At 43.8% G+C, this 19,016-nt stretch overlaps 3 protein-coding genes across 4 annotated transcripts; 1 reads left to right on the top strand and 2 right to left on the bottom strand.

The window, feature by feature from the left end:
* Positions 1-406: 406 nt before the first annotated feature.
* Positions 407-11,149, bottom strand: LOC136944045 (ATPase family AAA domain-containing protein 2-like). 2 transcript variants are annotated; one of them, XM_067237606.1, is made up of 28 exons: positions 10,937-11,149; positions 10,488-10,642; positions 10,319-10,371; positions 10,066-10,216; positions 9,741-9,822; positions 9,507-9,594; positions 9,258-9,428; positions 8,733-8,850; positions 8,004-8,120; positions 7,738-7,846; positions 7,485-7,600; positions 7,151-7,325; positions 6,889-6,977; positions 6,296-6,455; positions 5,994-6,084; positions 5,444-5,758; positions 5,156-5,279; positions 4,807-4,993; positions 4,446-4,631; positions 4,197-4,332; positions 3,497-3,693; positions 2,874-3,033; positions 2,599-2,721; positions 2,281-2,424; positions 1,397-2,008; positions 1,131-1,264; positions 892-1,020; positions 407-589 (listed from the first exon to the last, which is right to left on the bottom strand). In XM_067237606.1, the coding sequence occupies exons 1-28, from the start codon at positions 11,108-11,110 to the stop codon at positions 557-559; spliced, it is 4,329 nt and encodes a 1,442-aa protein (XP_067093707.1). In that variant the 5' UTR covers positions 11,111-11,149; the 3' UTR covers positions 407-556. The 2 variants fall into 2 exon arrangements, with proteins under 2 accessions (XP_067093707.1, XP_067093706.1); XM_067237605.1 differs by having other exon boundaries at positions 1,397-2,011.
* A 669-nt stretch (positions 11,150-11,818) lies between these two features.
* Positions 11,819-14,043, bottom strand: LOC136944420 (proteasome subunit alpha type-2). Its single transcript, XM_067238175.1, has 8 exons — positions 13,942-14,043; positions 13,491-13,567; positions 13,182-13,314; positions 12,901-13,023; positions 12,627-12,708; positions 12,376-12,449; positions 12,210-12,267; positions 11,819-12,097 (listed from the first exon to the last, which is right to left on the bottom strand). Exons 1-8 carry the CDS (start codon positions 13,980-13,982, stop codon positions 11,981-11,983), a joined length of 705 nt encoding a protein of 234 aa, XP_067094276.1. The 5' UTR covers positions 13,983-14,043; the 3' UTR covers positions 11,819-11,980.
* A 178-nt stretch (positions 14,044-14,221) lies between these two features.
* mrpl32 (mitochondrial ribosomal protein L32) lies at positions 14,222-15,297 on the top strand. Its single transcript, XM_067238176.1, has 3 exons — positions 14,222-14,378; positions 14,600-14,790; positions 14,914-15,297. Exons 1-3 carry the CDS (start codon positions 14,267-14,269, stop codon positions 15,166-15,168), a joined length of 558 nt encoding a protein of 185 aa, XP_067094277.1. The 5' UTR covers positions 14,222-14,266; the 3' UTR covers positions 15,169-15,297.
* The last annotated feature ends 3,719 nt before the right edge of the window (positions 15,298-19,016 follow it).

Below are 19,016 nucleotides of genomic sequence, written 5' to 3' on the forward strand. Positions count from 1 at the left end.
ATTTGAAAATATTTCCTTGCACTTTTCCTTTTCAGGAGTAGAGACAATACACAAATTAGTACTGTACCACTTCAACTTTATTTCACTAGGCTTAGCCGCCTCCATTTTGATCCCTTCAGTAAAAAATAAATTAACTACAGAAAGAAACATTCACAAGCACAGCCATATCCACTGGAATTCGGTCAGTAAAAGCAAAGCCCAACATAATTTATCAACAGGCTTGTTGCTGGTGAAGAATGGGTTATTTTTAGTCACACTGCTTGGTCAGCATATGTCTGACATACCTCATGTCTCAGCCTCAGAATCCTCTCCTAAGTCAGCAGCACAGGTGAAATTGTTTTTTTTGTGTGGCATTACACTGTTGTTGCGTGACGCATTTAAGAGTAAGAAGAGAAACGTCACTCTATTCAAATGTGTCAAAACCTTTAATTAAACAATAATAAAAACATACAAATTCATAGGAAATACACAAAATACAATCTGTATATTTCTATCAAAATTCATACATTTTTAAGCAAAAATGTCTGGGTCCTTTTAGCAGGTCACATCATCGTGACTAGCAAAAATCTTCAATTTCTTTCTCCATCTCCTAGAAAGAAACAAATACAGGCCAAAATGCGTAAACAGAAATTAAATTATTTGAAATAATACAATTTGGTGGTTTCACACAAGAAAAAAAGATGTGAGGTCTCTTTGAATGTTTAATTAAAATCTCATCTCACATCTACATTTTTATGAAAGTGGACAATTGGAAACTGCAGTGTTCTTCATTGTTAGCTGTGCACCACAGCTGTCCATACACATTCAGATATCCTGTATGTTGATTACAGGCCTGTTTTAGATTTGATGTCAACATTATGAAAAGGCAGAATAACTGAATAAACAACCAACCTGTAGGAGACTGGTCTTGTCATAGTCTCTGCGGTGTCTGTAGATGCTTTGAGACAGCAGAGCATATAGCTTCTCTAGCTGGTAGACCTCATAGCCCTCTGTTTTCGAAACCACTCTCAGTAGCAGCTCCTGAAACACAAGAAAGTGGCTTCTATGCCAACTGACCACAATACAGCAGAGGCTGATTTATCTGAATGGGAAATGTTCCTTGCTGGAGAAGCATGGCAGCGATATTTCACCTTAAGCTTATCTCTGTCCACGACGAACGGGGGTATCTTCTGGTCCAGGATCTCCAGGGCTTTGTCCACATCGATCATCTGCTGTTGCAGAACTTGGCTCTTCAGGCCACGGGTCATACGCCTTGTGCCCTTCTCTGAGACATGACACAAAAAAACGGGACTTACTGGAGTCCATGAACATATTAACAAACAGCACTTAGCCAGCAGCATTCCTGGCACAAGCAAAGCACTTGGTGACTTGGCAGTGGTTATGTTTTAGCACTAACCTGTACTAGCTTCCTCCTCCACAGCTGGCTTTAGTGTCTCAGGTTCAGTGATCTGAGTGGTGGACTTCTGGCCCTGGTCTCCTTTGTCTGACGGGCTCTGGCTGCTCTGATCCCCTCCCTCTACTGGGCCATGGAACTTCTGGTCTCCCGCTTCAGAGGGGGAACAGCTCCTCTGGTCTCCGCCCTTCGTTGACGCTTGGCTGTTCCTTTCTCCCCCTTCCAATGTAGCCTGGCTGGTCTGCTCTCCCCCTTCTACTGCAGCCTGGCTGTTCCCGTCTCCCCCCTCCCCTGGCGCATGGCTGTTTGCTTCGTCCCTCTCTGCAGGTTCTCGAGTGGCCATCTCCCCAGCCTCCTCCTCCTCCATTGGCTGGCTCTCCTGCTCCGTCTGGGCATGCTCAGTATCAACTCCCTCTGTGTCCTGCTCCGAAACAACGGCGACAGGCTCCTCCTCACTCTCCATCCCTTTTCCGTCAGCCTCCTCTTCCTCCTCCTCCTCCTCGTCTTCCCCAGAGTCAGGCAGGTTTGAGTCGTCTTTGGATGCGTGAGGAGAAGCCTTCTTCCTGGTCAGGTAGCCGTTGCACCAGCGGCCCTTCCTCCTCTTCCTCCTATAGGCTGCTGTGGGAACAAGCCCCTTTGAGAAACACTGGAACAAGACTCAAGGACTTTGAATTAACCAGTTAGGATTGCAACCTCTCGTAGAGGACTGAAAAAGAAGGAAGCATCTTCTTAATGTACCGTAACCTTCCTAAAAGGGACCTAAAGAACCACAGACAAATACACATAACACATATATAGCTAGATATCAGGTTGATTAGTGATATTGGGTATAGTGGTATTGTAGTTCTGTATTGCTGGTATTCCCAGGAGCATCAGTAGGTGTTGACCTGGGTGTCGAGGAGTGCTGGCGACTGCAGGAGAGGCCTGTGGCTCTCTGGGCGGGGCAGCCTCAGTGGTGGGGGGCTCCACTGCCTGGGGCTGTCTGGGCAGGACATGGTAGTAGGACGGAGCGAACCTTGACTTTGAGCAGCCTACAGGGAACACAGAGGAGGCTGTCTCAGGGACTTTTTGAGACACCTACAGGGCTGCATTTACTAAACACTTAATGACAGTTTTGTTGAAATGGTCTAGACTACCTTTACTCCGCAACAGCTGAGAAAGCGTATTGAGGGTCTTTCCAGACAAGAAACACGAAGCACACTCACCTCTTGTGCTGCGTGACTCCTTGATGTCTTCACAGATCTTCTCAAAGTCTTCGTCCAGCTCATCTCGGATGATGGCGTGGACCGTGTCCTTCAGAGCGCAGGCACGCTGGCGAATCTGACGGTCTGGAAGAACAAACACACTTTGACGTTTAGTCGTTTTAGTTTTAGCAATTAAGCAATCTCAATGCACACCATCATGACAATGTTACTGTAAAATAAAATTGATGATATTGTCAGAACAATATTGTCTTGTGAGGTGTTGGGAACTTTCCTACCTGAAGGGTCTCTGTCAGGGTTGTACTCAAGGGCGTTCTGCCAGATGAGGTCCACTTCGTGGAGGAACTCCTTGGCAGTCCCGTACTTGTGCAGGTCGATTCTGGAGATGATGGTGGACAGGTCCATAGGCTGCTTGATCACTGTAGCATAGTCTGGAACCTGGCCCGGAGGAAAAAGTAAAAAGAATTATAATTAAAACACAGGATCACCACCAGATCTGTTAACGAGTGTGGACTGGATTTGATCTGTAAATGATGGAGGTGACACCATCTGAAGTGTGCACTTGTCCACTCCTCTGTACAGGAGAGACTGTGCATGGGCCATTCACATCAAAGTTCTCAGAGTTTCCTTTGTCATATGCACCTCATAACTCAGGTCATTCTGGGTAACACAATTCTTAAGACAAGGTAAGGCAACATCCAGCATAAATCACAAGGCAACAAAAATAAATAAAATAAACTAATTTAATATAAATAAAGAATATACAACAAATGGCACGAGCAATAAATCACAATAACTGTAGACAGAGCAACACTCAGTTCGCTCCACATAAGCTCTTGACACTGAGTCTAATCACCATTAGAACTGAGAAATGTCCCCAGCCCCCACCCCAGAGACTCACCTCCCCCAGGTCCACAGGCTTGGTGAAGGCCTTGAATCGCTTGTCAAGAGACAGCCGGTTGGTGACGTCCCGCAGGAAGAGGCGGAGCTCCCTGAGAGTGTCCTCTTCCTGTTCCTCCAGCCGCTGCTGCTCCTTCTCGGTCAGCTGGCGAGGGGGGGGCGCGGGGGCCACTGGTAGCACCTCCAGGGCCTGTAACGCTGGAGGAAGGGACAGCAAGGGCAAACGTTAGGGTCCTTGTAAATGAAAGTGATATCCCAAGAGTGTGTTGTAGCTGAATATTGTGCTGATATTCAGAAATAACGCACAACCTCGAGGGTGATATGGCTTGTATACAACAGTCTTACAAGTGCAATTACAATTATGTTTTTGTTTGATTATTTTATCATTTATTTGGCCAACACAAAAGATAGTTCCACAACTCCTCTGTACTGTTGCCAAGCAACACAAACGTTGTCCTTCACAAAATGGACTAGTGCTGGTGATACAAGTGTAGTTAAAATTTCCAGTGCTGTTATTGCCAAATATCAGCACTTGTGGAATGCCTCTTGTCCAATCAAATTACTTGGTCGGAACTAACTGTTGTTGAATCAAGTATACATGCTCACTCAATTTTTCAAATGAGGCGCAAAAACATTGTTGTTGACTGTTTAGGTTTAATAATAATACAAATTTAAAAAAAGTATGTACTAGAGCATCTTACCTGCTTTTCTCTTTGACATGGGGGCTTTGGCTGCTTGGTTGAGGATAAGGTCTTCAAAGAAGTTCCTCCTCTCCTTCTGGGTTGGGGGCTGGATGTGGTAGACCTCCCCGTACTCCATACGAAACAGGTCCTGGATCTGAACAAGGACAGACAACACAGGTTAGCTTTGGGGCAGGGTGCGTGTATAAAGTGGGATTGGTCTGTGTGGAGCAGGCTGCAGGGTGTGTGTGGTCATGTGTGGTGTCAGACCTCGTAGGCCAGGTCTGCATGCGGCAGGCTGCAGGTGGCCAGCAGCAGCACAGGGGAGAAGGAGGGGATGGTGCTGAGCAGGCTGAGGAAGGTGGCTCTCAGGGCAGCGCCCATGGTCACCCACCACTGCTGGATGTGGGGCATATACAGGATGCTGGGGGACGTACGCTTGGCCTCGCAGAATATCTACAGGACAGAAACAAAGGAAGAGATGGAGACAGGAGGAGAGAGGAAAATATGGTTTTCTTGGTCTTTAGTCTGCAGTTTTGAGAAACCAAGTCCAACAGACTGTACCAGACCACATTAGGAGCAAAGTCACAAAGATGACCTCCAGAGGGCCTGGGACTATCCCTATACCCACCTGGGCACAGGCCTCCTCGGGGCTGGTGGAGCTGACCCCCAGCAGCACGGCCACGTCCAGGGTGTACACGCTGAACTTCTCCAGGGCGTGGAGCACGGCCGGGGCCAGATGGGCGCTCTGACCCGACCCGGGGCGACCCGACAGCAGCAGCCGTGGGCGGTAGGAGGTGGGCTGGCTCAACACACTCCTGGAGAGACGCAGGGAGGGAAGGAGAGACGCAGGGAGAGAAAGTGAAAGAGGGAGACAGATGTTAGCACGTGTGATTACTATACCGAGCAAAAGGATAGCTTGGTACTTTCCAACAGAGACACGTGAGAGCTCTAGACAGAAGAGTCAAACAGTGGCCCACCTGTGGAAGCTCAGGAACTCTCTGGCTGGCCTGGGCAGAGGGTGATGGAGGTCCTTAGGGCTAACGATGGAGTCCTCGTCCTCACTGAACATCAGATCATCCTCAAACACACCTCCAGGAACACCTGTACCAGAGACACAAAGATGTAGATTCCATCATAGGCACACTGCTTCACATCGGGGGGTTTTCTTTCCCTTGTTGTCTTGCAAAGCTAGAAAGATAGTACCATTACAAAACTACAAGGGAGTATATTTACGAAACAGCACCATTTTGTCATTCTTGACCTACCGGAATCCTTCTTCCTCTTGAGCCCCTGTTCAACGTGGGGGAAGAGCTTTCCGAGAACTTCCAGAACATTCTTCAGGGCCGCGCCCATCAACGGTTGCACCACCGGCGTCAACGCCTTGACCGGACTGGCCACGGCCCTCTGGGAGGCGGGCACGGTCCGACGCATGGCCGACAGGAAGTCCCGGGAGCCGATGCAGATGGTGGAGACGTCGAGCAGGAGCTTCTGGGAGGAGGAGTAGATCTGAGGGTAGCGCCTCCTGAGGGCGCACAGCGCCGCCTCGCCACACACCGCCTTGATGTCGGCACCGCAGTATCCTAGGAGACGAGGGGGGTTGTGAGAACTTGTCTGTGTGGATCCCCTCTAGTACTGCTTTAACAGTTTCACTTCAGTAATGGTTTCCCAGATAAGTAAATCTAGTATAGAGCAAAGATTCACTTTTGAGGGAAAATCTCCATTGACATTCTTTCCGTAGGTGTAGACTGGGAAGTCAGGCCTCATATGAGGACTTTCATAGAGTGCAAGTCATTTTTTAATCAAAGTTGGACATACCAACACACTTGTCTGCCAGTTCCTCCATGAAAGCATCAGATGGTTGAGGGTCCCACTGTCTGGTGTGGATCTTCAAAATGTCCTTGCGTGCCTGCGGAGGCCAGGTCAAATGATTCAAACATTACACCGCCATCGTGACATTTCACTGCATGGTATGTTATCCTGAGGAGTTCGGTGTGACATTCATTTGCCAGAAACAGCCTCCATACAGAGAAGCATGAGTAAGAAATATAGCGCCCCCCCCCCCCCTCCTATAAAAGATAAAACTACAGATCATGAATCATCTTTGTGTGTCTTCCTACTTCTCTGTCTGGGAGACCGAACAGGAACTCCCTGTCGAAGCGCCCGGGCCGCCTCAGGGCGGGGTCGATGGAGTCCAGTCGGTTGGTGGCTCCGATCACCACCACCTCTCCACGGCTGTCCAGCCCGTCCATCAGGGCCAGCAGGGTGGACACGATGGAGCTGCAGTGAACCACACAGCACAGAGACGCGCATCAGCTAGGACGCTGAGGCTACGTCAGCCCAAGTCTTCTGCACATATGGAACTGGGTTTCCAATATAATTTATATATTATTTTTTTTATCTCGATTATCGAAAACGATACTTATTTATCTAAATAATTTTTTGCCCTGGTAGCTCACCAGGTTGGGTGCGTACCATATGGACTGAGGCCCTAACGCAGCTGCCCGGGTTCAAATCCGGTTTGGGCCATTTCTGCATGTCTTCCCCTCTCTCTCTCCCATACATTTCCTGTCTCTTTGTAACTGTCTCTGTCCAATAAAGCCATAAAAGAAATAGCAAAACAAATATTTTTGTATCCCTCTTCGATAACTTTGGGACACCTTGGGGCAGCTGACAGCAGGTGTACGATGTCCTGACTCGTGTGTGACCTCACCTGTGTATCTGATCCTGCCTGCTGGACCTGACTGGTGCCAAGCCATCAATCTCATCGAAGAATATGATGGCTGGCCGCATCTGATAAGCCTAGGGAATGGAGCAGCAAAGTTGATAGGTTTGATTAGTACGTACACGCTTGCTCATCACTCCCCAGCACCCAGACCCCCCCCTCCCCCCACCACCACCACCACCACCCCAGGAAATGGGATTTGTTCGTCATGGAGGTTTCCTGGCAGCGCTGCTGCCGGGGAGGTCCTCACCTGGTCGAAGAGCAGTCGTAGCTGGCGCTCAGATTCTCCCACCCACTTGCTGAGACAGTCGGCTCCCTTCCTCATGAAAAAAGACACCTTCTTATCCCCCTGGCTGCACTCGTTAGACAGCGCCCGCGCCACCAGGGTCTTCCCTGTCCCCGGTGGGCCGTAAAACAGACAGCCCCTGAGGGGGAGGAGGAAAAACACGCACACCATAAGCAACCTATTTGAATACCTAAACATATGAGCAAATCATTAAGAGTTCCAATCCAAGTTTCAGCTTTTGAACGCAGCTTTAAATTCACAGCGTCGTTCTTTCCCGGTTCATCTATCGTTTCTTTACCTCGGTGGTTGGATCTTGAACCTCTCAAACACCTCGGGGTAGAGCAGAGGAAAGACCACCATCTCCTTCAGGGCCGAGATGTGTGTGGTCAGACCCCCGATGCTGTCAAAACGCACCTGGAAAAACCCACATAGGGAATTGGCATAAGTCTATCTAGAAACATTTTGAATCAAAGTGACGTCCAGGAAGTTATGTTGCATGGTTCAGTAAGAACTGATGGAATAAATTTCCACCAGGAAGAAACCAAACTCACCGTCTGGTCAATTTGCATGGGGTCGACGTCGGCCAGACTAGACCCGATCTTCATCCTGTCCTTGTGGATCCCCAACAGATCCTCCTTCACCAAATTCATGGGCAGGCACCTGGGATGCAGTGGAAGAATGAGTACCGCACAATTGGAAAAGAAACATCATCCAGACTAACTACAGGAGAACTGTGGAATTAGGAATCTTAGTGACAGATAGCACTGTGTTCGTTATGCCTGTGGTGAAACCGGCCAAGCAGCGATCACTGTTTCACCTGTTGATCGGTCTGTTTCTGTTCTTGCTCCTTCTCCTGTGGAACTTCTCCTCGTCCGAGGAGGAAGAAGAGGAGGAAGAAGACGTGGAGTCGCTACTGTGGATGGCGTGTCGTCTTCTACGGGCAGAGAAGCACATTAGTCTATTTGTCAGTTTCACTGGGATCAGGGTAAAGTCACAGAGTCACGCTAGGAACGACTAGTCATAAAAGATGGACCCACTTCCTACGACAACTGGATGGCCTTAAGCTAAGAACCATGACGTGGTTATTTCAACATGTTAACCCCATGGACACACAGTACCCCACTCCATGCAGCCTAGCTACCACAGTGCCTATCCCATTATGGAGGTCCTAATAACAGCTAAAGGCTGGTCCAACAGCTTAACGTACCCACTCCGAAGGATTCACATCAAGAAAAGGCACATCAAGAAAAGAAGATTGCAAGGGTTTTCTACTGCATTCAATATAAATATAAAAGACTGACGTCTTGTTAAAAGGCAGTTCAATTAGCACCGTCTCCTGAATACGTTGTACTCTAGTCAGCCTTCAAAACAAATTGTGACATTGTCCATTAATAGGACTCCTCAGACCTAGATCAATCCTTAGTCTGCATTCGTGAAACCTGATCTAGGCCTAGTGTGATCGTGTATGTGTGGAAGAAATGAGGTACGGTCTATGCCTCCAGTATTCAGGGTGTATGTAGTGTGTGTGGTGCTGCAGCTGACATACCTGCTGCTCCTCCTTCTGTTGTAGGGGCTCCTTGGCCCGGCAGTGCTGAACCTAAACCGCCTCCTTGTCCTGGCGGGGGACGAGTGACCCTTGAAGTACATAGGCTGTTTCCTGGGCTCTGGCAATGGAGAGGCATGGGGGATTATTAGATTTGTATTTGTTGTCCTTAAGAGATATTAAAATTAAGGCTCTACAATAAGAATATTAAAGGAAATTATATAAATAAAAAATTAGTGCTGTCAAACGATTAAAATATTTAATCGCATTAATGTCATAGTTAACTTGCGATTAATCGCAATTTTTTTATCTATTCTAAATGTCCCCTGATTTCTTTTTGTCCCATAATTTTTTCTCATTTTAATGCTCTTATCAACATGGAAAAGTGGATCGGATTGCTTAGTGCAAATGTTTTTTTTTACAACATTGCAATCGCCTGGCTTTGACGAGGGGGCGTAGCATATATTGTAGGAGGTAAAGCTTTCCTCATTATTCAGTTCCACATTTTGTGTGTTGATTATCACAAACCATCCTGTGGAGCCTGGTAGCGAACCACAGCTTTCCTCTGCCTGAAGTCGTAGCGTTTCTGATTGTCCCCCTCCTCATCTTCACCATCGTCCTCATTATCATCATCATCATCAGCCTCGTTGTTGCCTTCCTCATCTTCTTCTACCACCTCATCCTCACTGTAATCTGTGGCTGAACAGAGTAGATTTAGAGCAAGAAGACTAATAGAACTCAGTAGATGAAGGTGAAAAATCTCAATCTGAAACTTACCTCCGTTCTCCTTCTTCTGGGTGTTTTCATTCTCCTCATCTGTCCTCTCAGAGAACCTTTTTCTCTTGGCCCTTGTGTACATCCCAAGCTACAAGAATAAATACAAAAAAGTCATTCAAAATGTTCCTCTACTACAGCAATGTATAACCTTTTAACCCGTGTCCATCCAAATTTTTTTGGTAACCCTCTGACAGGCTTTGTGTGTGTGTGCGTTTGTGTAAACCAGGAGCTTACTTCCTCTTGAGTGTCCCTGCTTCTTAACCGGCGTCGCATTTTCTGCATGTCGTCCATTTTCTGCAACACAGCCTCAGCTGTACTGTGGAGAAGAATAAGTACTTAACTTATCAAATATTCTTTGAACTGAAGCATAATGGCCTGACAATAAAGATGTAGGCTGGTGTAACTCAGAAGGGCTGAAAGGACAGTGTGAATTTCATTGGAATCTATTCAACAACAACTGTGTATTATAGCTAAACCATTAAATTAGCTTTTGTTACATTAACTTTTCACTTTCAAGGGGGCATTTGTGGCTTTACTGGATTGAGTTCAGTGGTCGTACTTAGTGATGAGTCTGTCATAAAGAACAGACTGATTTCTAGAGTTCCTCTTGGATCTTGTGATACTGGAACTGCGTCGTGCAGCACTGTCTTGGTCCCTGCTACGCAGTCCAAAGTGGGTCCGTTTAGGAGTAGATTCTTCGTCAACCTCATCTGTAAATTGGACCATAGGAAATAGAAATAGCACAAATCAAAAAAATGCTTTCAAGTTGCTGTCAAAAACTACCTGCTGCATTACATCGTAAACCCAATTACCTGCTTGCTTGTCGCTAGATGCTTTCCCATCTCCCTGCAATCTTGGAGATCTTCTGAGGACAGAGGAATGGTGTTATAATTTTGACATTGTAGTACAGAACAGTACTATCTCGTACCGTTTCCTGCAAAGAGGTCCTCACAACAGAGACAGTGATGTGCCAGGAGTCACCTTGTACTATGTTCGCTAGTTTTGCTCTCTGCTTGTGGGTGCTGCGGAATCTTGCCATTCATTTCAGCAAATGACACCTCATGCTTGACTCTCTGCCCCCTGGTCTGCAGGCTTCCCCGGGTCCTGCCGTTCTCCTCCTTTACCACCAAGTGACCCTGTGCGTTTGGGCGGACCACACATCCATGATTACTCAGTCTTACTTAGCTGTATATTTTAAAGTGACAAACTTGTAATCGATCTAAGGTTAGCTGTCTCTTTCGATTTAGCTTCGTACATGTTCATACATAAACACACACGCACGAAAGACAGTTAGCATGCTAACTAAAGTGATCAACAACACTAGCACAGCTGAACCTATAAGCTCTCCGTGTCATGACATCGTAAGCTATGTAGCTAACGTCCTAGCAAAATACACTTTAAAACTTATGAGCTTTCCCAAAGAAACTCACATTTTGCGTGTTGTTTTCTGGGCTGCTGCAGCTGTCATCGAGGCCCCTTTTCAACCTGGTTGACTTTCGCTGCGAAGCGGGAACTAATGACAGAAACTCAGAGCTGATATCCAAGTCAGGATTCTTCGGAGTTGCTGGTTCTGCGCCCCCACTGCTGCTGCGTAGCATCACCATTTTAATATATGATGTTTCTTTCACGTAAGCATAAAAGTATTATACACAAAATATGAAACTATTCAATAATCCTTAATGTCTTCCTAGATTCAGGGACATTGTTTGCTGGTTTACGCACACCCCTTCTCCCAAACCTTGATTTCTGGCGCCATAAACGTCACGAACAGATGAACTACCGTGTGCAGTGTACATCCGACCGGAAATATAGGTCCCCCGATACGACATCAGCCTGACTAAACACAATTTCTAAAAAAAAATCAAGGTGATGTGTCGATACAAGTTTGGATTGAATAACAATAGATTATGTACTCAAGGATATTTTAACGCGGGCCTGGACGAATATTTTGTAACAGCATTGGTAAGTGGAAGGATATGAGGCATACTTGGGGGGAAATGCTACTGGTTTCATTTAGCGCGCCTTGCAAAGTGCGCATTATGGTAAACCAAATGGGTCGTGCCCATAATATGAGAATTATTCATCTTCATCAAAAACATCAACGATGTACTTGAAAATATCAACCAGTTAATTAATTACTGAAGAAAATATCAACAAACGCAATTGATTAAAACAAATATTATAGCCCATGTCTTGGTCTTACTGACTTCTAAAAAACACTAGACTAGTAACTTAATATTTCAATAATCAAGACAACCATGAAACCTACAAAAGTACTTACAATAAATCCATCATCAAAACAAAGGCAAATGTAATAGGAATACATAATCACCATTTTATTTGGTAGTGGGTCAACAAGTGTCAAAGGAGAAATACAAATCAAAGAAATGTTGTTAAACTGCAAAAAGTGTGTGGGTATGTCTATGAAAACTGATAAACCACTTAATTAGACAACTATGTCAAGGGGCAATGTTTTAAGCAATAGCTGCCAGGTAGTCCTTGACCTCTGCCGGAGTGAGTCTCCTGAAACCAGCCTCATTGCAGATCCCCACCTCAATGTTCTCCTCAGTCATCTGACCCTCAAAACTTTCCTGTAACACATGAAACATATCCATGTAATTTACAAATAGAAACAAGGGATGCTAGTTTAAAAAAAACAGAATGTTCAGTCATATAGTCAAAACAATATTTACACAAACAGACCTTCAAGGTAAGGATTGCTGTATGGATTGCATCCTCAAGTTCCAGGTCATTGTTATACCTATGAAAGGACAAATAGTTAATTTAACTTATTACTATAAATCCAATTATTATTTGCCAAATAAATTTCTTCAATTACTAATCAATGTTTTTTTTATTTTTATTGTACCTTTTCTCAAGGAATGTTTTTCCATTGACGTAGCTTTTTCCCATTGCTGTAGCTTTCCAAGCAAAATATGCACCCTGGACATAATAGAAGTTTCATGTTCAGGAGAGATGGGCACTGAGACAACAGACTGTGATCACATACAGTATGATTAACTTATTAACTTGTTTTTTTTTAAGTTTCATATTTCAGCAATTTAGATTAAACTACAATAGATTGAATACTATTTAATTGGCAGACAATTAGAAACTTACTGAGGGGTCTGACTGGAAGAGGTATGGGTGGTCTTCATCCCATCCAGCGATCAACAATGAAACTCCAAAGGGTCTTACACCACTGTTAACAAAACACAAAATATGATGACACTGCTGCTGACAATTCTTTTCCGCAAGAGCAAATGCGTGATTCATACCAGCAACAAATATACCAGCCTTGGTTTGGTTTGACCATCAACCATTCATACATTCAATAATCTATGAGATATGTATTCATATATACACAGGTACAGTGTATATATATACACCTTACCCTGATTGAGTGTATTCCTGCATAACAGAGGCGACCCTCTGGACCAGCTGGGCTGTGGGGATTGGCTCCTGATACACCAGAAAGTACTGCTGGGCCAGCTTACGCGCTCTTCTTAACAGCACCCTGCAAAGACATTCACTTCACTCATATCTCTTGTATCCATACTCACAAGCAAGCCCAGAGCTTAGTGGTTGACTATACAGGATATACTCTCAACATAGCATATGCATTGTTACTCTAATAAAAGTACTAAACAAGTGTTATCGCTTTACTGTATGTACCTGTAGTCTGGGCCCATGCCACTGTAGACCATGCCAATGTGTTTGGTTATGGGCTCAACCTTGTGAACACTCTGCTCATCATACAGTATTGATTTCTGTTTCTTCTCTGTTGCCAAAACGACTCCATTTGTTGCTGAAAGGGAAACAGTCATCTATCATCAACCGCCTCAAATCTGTAATTTGGTCAGTTAAGGACAGAAATATTAAGGATGATGGCAATGTGACAATGGCATGGAAGATAGTTGCATAAATAGTCATGGTTGGCAAAATGTTATAGCCAATGTATTTTTAAGGCACCGGGATATTAACCTTTGATTCCAACTGAGGGAGCTCCAGCTGCTACTGCTGCAAGTGCATACTCAATCTGAACCAGTTTTCCTGAAGGGCTGTGTGGGGAAAAGCAAAGTAACAGGTCTGTAAACCAAGCTTTCAAAAATGAAAGCGAAAGTCACACGGTCTTTTAGCCAACTATCAATGTAGATAAACTAGACATTTGAAGCTGCCGTTAAAATTGATTTGGCTACTTCAGCACTGCTAGCTACGCACATAAGCGACACTTAAGCCTTTCAATTGAACGGGTTTTTGATTGTCAAGCAAATAACATGTGTACGTGATCAACAATGACGATGCAGCATCGCATACTGTGAACACAAATCTTGTAGACGTTTCAACTAACGAACACCGATCGAGTTAGTTTTGAAAAGCGTATACGCCCTTCTAACGTGTATAGTTAACAATAAACGCAATCAGTTAAAGTTACCTGAATGTGGTGAGTGAGAAACTGTAGCCTCTTTCTGCCATTTTTGCTCATTCACTGGGATTAGCCGTCGCGCATCGATGATGCAGCAGTTCATGCGTTTAGTGCAAAAGCTTTGGAGGCATTAGGACAAAGTGTTCTGTGTATATTGCCTACTTACATATTTTTGTAACATAGAGAGAAATAAAGTCAGGGGAAGTACTTAAAAAAAGATTGTGTTAACTACTACTATAACTACTATTCCCGTTTTTAAGGGGTTTTTGTCGCAGTGCTATGACGTATCAGACCCAAATGACCGTGAGTTGTGTGACATGAGTCGAAAACCATCATGAACACCACAAAAATGATAAATTTGTCTGGTTTAGTGAATTTTCTTAGCCGCTCTTTATTACAGTTGGAGAGCAGACTTGCACAAGCCACAGGACTTGATAGGCAACTCGGTGAGTTGGAACCTTCATACAGTCATATCATATTTTATGTAACGTTAGTCGAGCTTGTTAGCTAGCTAACCTGTTTGCTAACATTACAACACAATCGATGGGTGCTAGTGCAACGGGAATCACTTTGGTGTCATTGGTAAGTTTAGGTTCACAATGTCGAATGATTGTGTATAACTAGCATAAGTTAATTTATTGTATTATCTACTTTTCATTCTATCTAGCCCCAGCCTTGGTTGTGCAGGGTTCCAGTCTCTTCCCTCAGCCCCTTGATGATGAGAGAGAGGCGAATGAGCTGACCACAGAGCCCAGCTTTCTGGACAATGTGTTCTGGATGGCAGCACCCAAGAAGAGACGCACAATAGAAATCAACAGGACCAGGAGGAGAGATGAGACAAAACTCACCAAAGTCCAAGTAAGGGCTGTGACATTATCAGGATTATCACAATGTCTAACTCTTGACAACAGAAGTTCATGGATGGTATATCATTCCTTATTTCTCTCTCTTTCCCTATACCTCCCCATGACACACCTCCAGAACAACATTGAGCCATGTCAGGAGTGTGGTCACCTGAAACAGAAGCACATCCTGTGCGGGTTCTGCTATGAAAAGGTTCGTAGGGAGACAGCTGTTATCCGGGCACAGATCAAGACCATGGAGGGCAAGCCCCTGAACGGCCCAGCTCTTGAAACAGTGGTCCTGTATGAGAACGAGATGCCAGGGGAAGCTGACAAGGACAAGAGAATAGTGGAAAGGAACAGGAAACGCCCCTCCTGGTTCAACCTCTACTAAGTGGTATCCAGTAACTTCACTGGGGTTGAGCCGTGACATTCTTTCGCTGTTTGTGGATGAATGAATATTAATGGTTAATTTTTGTTATTTAAAAGAATACCTTATTTTGAATAAAGTTTTCAGTCTTGAGACCCTTTGTCATTGATGTACTAATTTTTAAGAATTTTGATGATCGATATTGCAACTGGTTAGTAATTTTCCTCAGTCCTTTTAGTTCTTGCTAAGAGACTCACAAAAGTGGAGGTCAGCCCAGCTGGGTGCTCCAGAGGTCACAGCAACCCAGGAAGAATCAACCAATATGATCAACGCCACATTTAGATCTGCAGCCAGATCAGTACCTTTTGTCACACACTTGTCTGCCATGACACCTGTGACTGACCATCTGGAAGAGACGAAGACCTCCCTCTCATAGGAAACACTCCTGCCGCTCTACAAAGTACTCTCCAACTCCGACCAATAAGCTATAATGTGGCTATTTCTATACGGTAGGTTGTAACTAGTCGGTTGGCAAATTTTTACTCTGAGTACGTTTTTGCATTGCTTTAGAAATCTGTAGAAGTTGTTTTACTTGCTGAATGCCATGCATCTTGAGACTGGTGCCTTACTAACAGGCGGGTCAATTAAAATTAATTTTGCCAAAAGATGCATGCATACCTGTTCCAAGATTGGAGTAACTAATTCTTCCAACAGTCCCGGCTAAGTAAAGACCTTTAATAAGTGATAAAAAAGAGTTGGTGTGCACCCAGAGCCTGATCCAGTCTCTGATCTCTGTGTTCCTCCAGAAGAAGCTGCTCCTGTGAGTGGGGCTCCCCAGAGACATTCTCTAGGCTCCAGACTGGCCTCTGGCCTGGCCAAGCTGTTCTGTTGTGGCTGCCACATCATCATGAAATAACTCTTAAAGCTGCAATAGGTAAAATTATAAACTAAATTCAAATATAAACAACTCTCATACGGCCTCAGCAACTTATACACCATGTTTAAAGGGGACAATCCTGTACTTTTAATTTTGGCTGCAATGGACTTTATCCCTCTCACCTTTTTGCATTGTGACCTTTTTTTACTTAAAAATTATGAAGATATTTTCAGTTATTGATAAAACTTAATTATTCATATTTGTCCGTCTATTATGGATTTAACAGCATTTTTGAAGTCATTACTTTTGTACTTCACGCAGGTTTTGGATGTCTTTTGTCAGCAGAGGGCAGCATAAGTGTAATATTGATGTCAAGCAATACTCAGAGTAATACTACCCTGACAAGGTTGAATGAAGTTCCCAACAGCAGCCAGCAGTTTTCCATCATGTATTCTAACAGTGAAGCTGGTTATCAAGACAATCCATAGAGCCAGCTTGAAAGGTTTTGTGTCTCCAAACGGCCAGATATCACATAATGTCTGACCAGTAGGGGTCTTATTTTGATATCCGTGGAGAAACAAAACTATGTGATTTGTTCAGTGACAAACTATCTGGGATATAGTACATTTATTTTATACATAATGTATAACAGTTTTTCTATATTGTTTTTATACATGTTTTTCTCCTTATCATCTGAGAGCCCCTTTAGGCAACCTGGCAGCTTGACACCCCTGTCTTGTCCACAACCCCTCTGTGGATCTATATTACCCCTCTATGAATCTAGAAACCCCTTTCTCCGGATTCTCAAGCTCAATATCCTGGCTTTACAGCATACCTACTGAGCTATATGTTTTGTCTTGGTACATATACACAACAAAGTAAATATAAATTATGCATTATATTGAATGTCATATATGATAAAACTATATGTCACATTTAAATATCATCATAGTGTGATGATATTTCTCAATAATTTAGCATATTCAATTGGATAACTATTTATTTGCTAAAATATTATTGCAGTGTATATTATTAAGTTTAAATACAAGTTTGCTATGTTCCTTGTTTATTATGTATCCATAGTTGATAGCTCATCCAGAGGAAGAATGTGGGCTGGGGAAGATGTTCATATGAACTATCTTCCATCATTGCATCCATCATTATAGCTTGAGGCACTCATCACATAGTCTGTCGAAGGCTCCTGTTTCAGTGGAGGATGGTTGGTGTGTAGCTACAGAGGTTGACTCGGTGTCTTTTTACTATGTGCATGTGGACTTGGCCCTCAGCTTGAAACTTTATTCCTGTACCTTGAACAGAACGACCCTCAGGAATCCCCCATCCGACGCCTGACTTTCCTCCATCTTAAAGGGGCAGTGAGATCATTAGCATGTGGTTGTTTTTTGGCCCATCAGTTGTGTTTTACCAATGTCTCTGAAATCTCCTGAAACATCTCAACATCTTATTACAGCTTCCAATTGTGTTTACCCACAGGGCAAGTAGCAGTGAAGAAGGTACATGTCATATCATGTGATTGTCGCTGCAGTATTATACAGGAAACCGTCTTCTGGGTCATTTCTTTACTAGTATTTATTTAACTATAATAAAAATGTTACAACATGTTAGTTAGTTAATCAACATTAACACATGTTTCTATAGCAAATATTTGATAGACTTGCTGTTTGTTGGATCCAATCTGTAACTCCTTTTTAACCCTTGTGTTATCTTCGGGTCATTCTGACCCATCAGTCATTGTGACCCACCGTCGTATTGCGACAAATTTACCTCCTATAAAAACAAAGTGAAGCATTTTCTTTTAACTGTCGGGCTGTCTCAGACCCCCCACATTGCAATGGTTAAAAGAAAATTATTTTTATTTGTTTTTGTATTGGGTAAAATTGGGTAAACACAACGGTGGTTCGTTATGAACCTTTGGGTCATGTGACCCGAAGGCAGCACAAGGGTTAAGGCACAAAAACTTTTTCTGACACACGGCGTGTTTCTAGCAACATGGGTAATCATTTCATTATATATTTTTTTTCCATAGATAAATATTTCTAGATAATTAGTATATTAGGTAAGTATTAACAACTGGTTTTGTGACATGCTTATTAAGGCACATTATTGATTTCATTATTATTGCTTTTTGTCAAAATCACAGGTAAAATGTTAACGACTAATGTTTTGTCTGACTTCTGCTAAGTTCAGGGTGAAATATATTTCATGCCAACAGCACTATAAGAAAACAATGTGAGGACAGGTCCATCCATCCATATCCAAATCTACAGTACAATGTCATGTGATTACATTGCCATGGTGCATACCTCACATCCTCATAGTAGAGATAGCGACAGGTTCCCTGTCTCTCCTGTCTGTCCACAAGACAGGAGAGCAACTGCACCATCTACTACCAGAATACAATAGCCTTTGTAAATATTTTCCTGGCTTTCCTTGAGCGACTGCACATTAATAGTTTTACTTTTCCAAAGAAGCGGTGAACCCAAATGGCATCTGAAACAAAACAATTGGTTCCAAGCATGTCACCACTTACTATAGGTCTATAAATGTATCACAATTAGTTGAAAACAAAGATATGGTGAGAGTCTGATGGACACGTACAGAAGGTGTGAAGGTTAAATGTTCTCTGTATAGTGGCAGAAACTTTTGACATTGGATTTTCCTCCTGAAGAACGTGTACTATGTCATGCACTTGTTGCCAGGATTCATTTGATACATTATGCATTGGTACATGGTATGCCATTATACCACGCTCTGTACATTGACGACACTAACCTGGGAAAAATGTTCCCTTCGGTGATGTTCCAGCTAAGGAATTTCTCAGTGATGCAAGAGAAAGTTGAGAATGATGAGGCAGCTAACCTTTTGGTGGGGCGCTGTGTGATTACGTCTCATCGGAATAGATGTGGGATTCGTCACTCTCCTCGTTCCTCACAAATGTAAACCAACCTGCGGCACTCCCCTTTGGACACATTCTCCT

The sequence above is a fragment of the Osmerus mordax genome, chromosome 6, assembly GCF_038355195.1.
Source record: "Osmerus mordax isolate fOsmMor3 chromosome 6, fOsmMor3.pri, whole genome shotgun sequence".
Classification (NCBI taxonomy): Eukaryota; Metazoa; Chordata; class Actinopteri; order Osmeriformes; family Osmeridae; genus Osmerus; species Osmerus mordax.

Excerpts from the sequence above, each read along its gene's own strand:
- LOC136944045 (XM_067237605.1), bottom strand. The coding sequence starts at position 11,110 with ATGGTGATGCTACGCAGCAGCAGTGGGGGCGCAGAACCAGCAACTCCG. Across the intron at positions 9,429-9,506 it reads CCAGAAGAAGGAGAACGGAG|CCACAGATTACAGTGAGGAT; the intron begins GTAAGTTTCAGA and ends TACTCTGTTCAG. Across the intron at positions 8,851-9,257 it reads CTACCAGGCTCCACAGGATG|AGCCCAGGAAACAGCCTATG; the intron begins GTTTGTGATAAT and ends CTCCATTGCCAG.
- LOC136944420 (XM_067238175.1), bottom strand. The coding sequence starts at position 13,982 with ATGGCAGAAAGAGGCTACAGTTTCTCACTCACCACATTCAG. Across the intron at positions 13,024-13,181 it reads GGCATGGGCCCAGACTACAG|GGTGCTGTTAAGAAGAGCGC; the intron begins GTACATACAGTA and ends ATGTCTTTGCAG. Across the intron at positions 12,268-12,375 it reads AAAACATTCCTTGAGAAAAG|GTATAACAATGACCTGGAAC; the intron begins GTACAATAAAAA and ends GTCCTTTCATAG.
- mrpl32 (XM_067238176.1), top strand. The coding sequence starts at position 14,267 with ATGAACACCACAAAAATGATAAATTTGTCTGGTTTAGTGAATTTTCTT. Across the intron at positions 14,379-14,599 it reads AGGACTTGATAGGCAACTCG|CCCCAGCCTTGGTTGTGCAG; the intron begins GTGAGTTGGAAC and ends CATTCTATCTAG. Across the intron at positions 14,791-14,913 it reads CAAAACTCACCAAAGTCCAA|AACAACATTGAGCCATGTCA; the intron begins GTAAGGGCTGTG and ends ACACACCTCCAG.